The following is a 5000-nucleotide window of genomic DNA, read 5'->3' as shown; positions in this document are numbered from 1 at the left end:
AAAGAGTGGAGTGAAAAAAGAGGAAAAGGAAAGAGGAAAAAATACTTAAAGAATACAGGCAGAGAGAGAGTGAAGGAGAGAGCGAGGGAGGAAGGGAGAGTGAGTCTTGTACTTAGTTGGGTAGCCCCATGGAGGCGATGGGGATCGGCTTTCACCCTTGAGACTGCCTGGCTCCTGCGCTCACCACCCTTGCAGACCGCTAGACATCCCCCAAACCTCCCTGTCCCTCCATCCCCTCCAGACTTCCACCTCCAAACCTCCCGGCCCTTCCAAACCCTCGTGCCTCCAACCTCCAATCTTACCTGTGTTTCCAAACCCCCAGACACCTCCAATCCTACCTGTGTTTCCAAACCCCCAGACACCGCCAATCCTACCTGTGTTTCCAAACTCTCCACCAGCTCCCACCTCCAAACCTCCCTGTCCCTCCATGTTCCTCCATGGCCTTCTTTACCCTCCATCCTCCCACCTCCAGACTTCCCTGTCCCTCCATCTCCTCCAGCCTCCCACCTCCAAACCTCCTGTCCCTCCATCCTAGTCTCCATGTTCCTCCATGGCCTTCCTTAACCCTCCCCTGGCCCCACCCATGTCCCTCCATCCTGTCCTCTATGGCCCCTCCACAGCCTGCCAGCCTCCCTGCTCTCGTCTCTGCCCTGCTCTGCCCTGCTCTGCCCTGCCTGCCCCCACACTGGCCCAGGATATATGAGCCAAGACCTTGGCCCTGAGCCTGGCAAGGTCCCCATTAGGGGGTGGCCGTAGTGGTGGTGACGGTGGTGCCGGCGGACACTTTGACATAAATCCAGAACACCTCCGATTCAGAGACATATTTATCTCTCGATGTTTATGGAGTTTACTGTAACTCCAAGGGATCTTTCCATTTTTAAGTAAAAGTTAAATAAACACACACTGCCTGAGTGGCCCAGCCTCCGGACTCAGCTCACTGTCTGCCAAGTAAAAGCAGCAGAAGTAGGCTAAGGGCCTCCGCAAACCAAACCAAACACGACAGCATTGTGGAGCAACTCCAAATTCTACAATTTCGATACAAGCCCCCGCACACTGACTCTGCATTGTATGCAACACGCACAGCATAGCGGCCTGTGGATTCAACAGCTAGCTAGCTTGTAGTGGCAGGGGTCAGGGAAGTCGACAGGGGGGGTAGGTCAGTTGCCCTAGGCACAGGTAGGTGGGGGGGCCCAGAATTCAGTCCTCGTTACATTGTATACAGCATATTGAGAGAGGGGGGAGGTTTAAGTCAAGTCAAGACAAGTTAGCTTTTATTGTCAGTTATGTTCATATGCACACAGGTCATACAAGGAAATTGAAAGTGCGTTTCTCTCTCTTTACTATGAACTGACATAGACATACTCAAGACTGACATTTACAGACTGACATCAAACTTTTCCCCGGACATAGCACAAGCTGTCAGCGGGCCCTGGCGGTGCTGCTTGCTAGGCTAGCTGGCTTGTCGGCTGTCTGATCATAGCTGAGTTGAGCTGGCCATGGGAGGGGAGGGAGGGGAGGGGAGGGTAGGGTGGGTCAGTCGGGCGATGGCACCCGGCGCGTGGTAATGACAGATTAAGACGTCCATATTGTTTTACAGCCATTAAGCCCCCCACGCCTTGTCACCTAATCACCCCGCTGAGCCGGAGGAAGGAAACTGACTACTGCTCACAGCTCACTCACAGCTCACTCCCGGGGTGTGACACAGCCAACCCCACTTGGGCTGACCACACACACACAGACACGTATACTCAAGCGCGCGTACATGCACGCACACACGCACGCACGCACATATACTTGCACTCTGACAAACACACACAAACACATCTCAATATTCTCTTACAACACCCCATTCTCAAGCATGCCCTTACCCTGGCTGACCACACACACAGACACGTGCACGCATGTACACACACACACACACACACACACACACACACACACACACACACACACACACACACACACACACACACACACACACACACACACACACACACACACACACACACACACACACACACACACACACACACTCTGACAAACACACACAAACACATCTTAATATTACCTTACAACACCCACCCCCACCCCCACCCCCAGTCTCCCCAATGACACCCCACACCCTCCACCTCTCCTCAACTCCCCCCCCCATCCCCCAACTTTCCTCATACTCCCCATGCTCGAGCATGCCCTTACCCTGTAACACAAAACCCCAACCACCGAATTCCTCTGGCCAGCACTGCCTGGCCCACAGAGCCAAAATAGACAGATAGCCAAAAAACTAAAACCTCCACTGAGGCACCAGCGACAGGTGTGGGGGACAAAGGCAAAGAGAGTTGTGTAAGCTAAGACCAAGAAACATGGCCGCTTCTTGGTGAAATGGTGCAGAACAACTGCAACCTGCATTGCGTGCAACCATTCCAAAAAGCTAAATGATCGACCTACTGTAGTGTCATGTAGAGTTGGTTAAAAAAGAAGTTGGAAAGTTTAGGAACACACACATATCCCCCCCTCTCTCTCTGTCTCTCACTCCATCTCTCTCTCCATCTCTCAATCTCCATCTCTTTTGCTCTTATTTGCCTTTCCCTCCCTTCCCTGTTTTGCCCTCTTCTTCCCTCTCTCCCTCCCACTCTTTCAAATTCCAATGATACTGTATGTTCTTGGGAAGGGAAGCAGCCTTTCCAAATCTGACGTCTTCTCTTCTTATTCTCTCGTTCGGTCCACCAGGTCTCTGCATGGCAATGACATCTCAGAGCTCCCTGACGGCATCTTCAGTGACGTGGCCTCCCTGTCACACCTGTGAGTATAGCACAAACACTCACGCACGCATGCACGCACCAGGGCTTGACTTTTTTGTTCATCGGCCTATATGGCTGATGGTTTTCCGGTGTCCATGAGTGATTGTGCCCAAGCATCTGTCTCCGTAGCCCTTCCTCCCCTGCCCTGTGTGTGTGTGTGTGTGTGTGTGTGTGTGTGTGTGTGTGTGTTTGTGTATGTGTGCGTGCCTGCGTGCCTGCGTGCGTGCGTGCTCGCGCATGAGTGAGTGTCTGTCCGTGCGAGTGCCATCCTCCCCTGTGCACGATCAATGACCTTATCAGTGAATGACAGAGGCCATCCCGTCCCCTCCTCCCCTCACCTCTGCACTGATGTCCATCCCCTCTGCCTAACCATTGATCCTTAGTCAGGTTTCTCATCATGTTTTCAGCTGTCACATATCGGATGTGTCTGAAACATGAGCTTCATTTGCTTTGTCTTCCTGTTTTTCCTCTTTTTTCTTTTCTTTTTTCTTCCCCCAAAGTAAATGGCACCAAATTGATTCAGATAAGACCACGCCATGCCATGAGTTATTATGCGTCCCCTCACTCACTATTAGGCGTTCCCCCTCCTCACTCATCGGCAATAGAGTTACTATTCGCCGCCGCAGCGCCAGTGGCATTCACACCAATTTACCTTCATTATTTTAATTTCACGCCTTGACGAGCAACAGCGAGGAGGATGGTGTAGCGCGATGCCGTCCGGCTTAACGATGTAAATTGCCTCTAATAAGTCTTTGTTTGACATGCCTTGCTGAATGTGGAGGTGTTTACTGCCGAAGTGCTAGAGGGCCATCTGGTGGTTGAAATGGGTATCGCATCTGAATGGAGTCACAGATGTTGAACTGTTGTTTGCTTTTGTGTGTGTGTGTGCGTGCGTGCGTGCGTGCGTGCGTGCGTGTACTGTTCACAGGGCCATTGGTGCGAACCCTCTGTACTGTGACTGCCGGCTGCGCTGGCTGTCCGACTGGGTGAAGACGGGCTACAAGGAGCCGGGCATCGCCCGCTGTGCAGGCCCACTGGGACTAGAAGGCAAACTGCTGCTCACCACGCCTGCCAAGAAATTCGAATGCCAAGGTAAGATTTGTTTTATACCCTGAAGAAGGCTCTGTCTTCCTTGATCATGTTTTTATTTTAAAAATAATGTGTGAATAAAGGCTTTTTAAAAATGTTGGATAAGAAGACTTCCTTGGACTCTCTCCTTTTTCATGACACAGTTTTTCCCCACACCAAAGAGAACCTTAAAAATCTTGAGGAGTTTTTCTTCACCATGAGATTTTTCTTCACCATGAGATGAGATTTCTTTTTTTTTTTTTAAATTCAGTGTTGCGTTGTATTGTGAGATGGATGGAAGTGTAACCTGTGTGTTGTGCTATGCGTCCTCTGTTCCCAGGTGAGGTGGACCCAATGGTGCTGGCCAAGTGTAACCCGTGCCTGTCGGCCCCCTGCCTCAACAAGGGCATCTGCCTCAGTGACCCCGTGGACATCTACAAGTGCACCTGCGCAGACGGCTTCAAGGTCAGACTCGCCCTCTCTCCCAGCTCACCTCATATTACATACAATATTACTGCTGCTACGACTACCACGACTACTACCACTACTTCTACTACTGCTGCTGCTGCTACTATCACTACTACCACTACTACTGTTACTGATACTGTTACCGCTACTATACTACTAGAATATTACAATCCACATTTCTACATCACAGTTCATACTGGATGTTGCTCAGTGTTACAGCATAGAAAATATGCTTTATTCTGCGTACAACACATTTTCCTATTCTGTCTGCATATGTAAATAACACATTTACAATCCAAGATGTGCATATATTTGGGATGTAAACCGTAAACTAAGCTGTGTGTGTGTGTGTGTGTGTGTGTGTGTGTGTGTGTGTGTGTGTGTGTGTGTGTGTGTGTGTGTGTGTGTGTGTGTGTGTGTGTGTGTGTGTGTGTGTGTGTGTGTGTGTGTGTGTGTGTGTGTGTGTGTGTGTGTTAGAAATTTAATTTGTGTGTGTGTGCACGCGTGCAGGCGTGTACAGTATGTGTGCGTGTGTTGGAAAATTGAATTGTGTGTGTGTGTGTATTGTAAATGTAAGCTCTGTTTTGTTTTTGTGTATGACAGGGTAAGAACTGTGAGACGGCCCTGAATGCCTGTGTCAGCAACCCCTGTGCCAACGGAGGAACA

The 5000-nt window shown here is 50.3% G+C and overlaps 1 protein-coding gene across 4 annotated transcripts in view; it reads left to right on the top strand.

Annotated features, from left to right (window-relative positions):
- The window catches only part of slit1a (slit homolog 1a (Drosophila)), a 266121-nt gene that overhangs the window by 240929 nt on the left and 20192 nt on the right, over positions 1 to 5000 (top strand). For all 4 annotated transcript variants that reach the window (XM_063192010.1, XM_063192009.1, XM_063192012.1 and 1 more), the window contains 4 exons: positions 2728 to 2799; positions 3727 to 3890; positions 4207 to 4331; positions 4938 to 5000. The exon at positions 4938 to 5000 is cut by the window's right edge and continues 35 nt beyond it. In XM_063192010.1, the coding sequence (XP_063048080.1) occupies positions 2728 to 2799; positions 3727 to 3890; positions 4207 to 4331; positions 4938 to 5000 (424 nt within the window). The remainder of the gene's footprint in view (positions 1 to 2727; positions 2800 to 3726; positions 3891 to 4206; positions 4332 to 4937) is intronic.

Source organism: Engraulis encrasicolus, chromosome 24 (genome assembly GCF_034702125.1).
Source record: "Engraulis encrasicolus isolate BLACKSEA-1 chromosome 24, IST_EnEncr_1.0, whole genome shotgun sequence".
Classification (NCBI taxonomy): domain Eukaryota; kingdom Metazoa; phylum Chordata; class Actinopteri; order Clupeiformes; family Engraulidae; genus Engraulis; species Engraulis encrasicolus.
The sequence above is the reverse complement of the archived record's forward strand: the minus strand, read 5'-3'. Positions and strand labels throughout refer to the sequence as shown.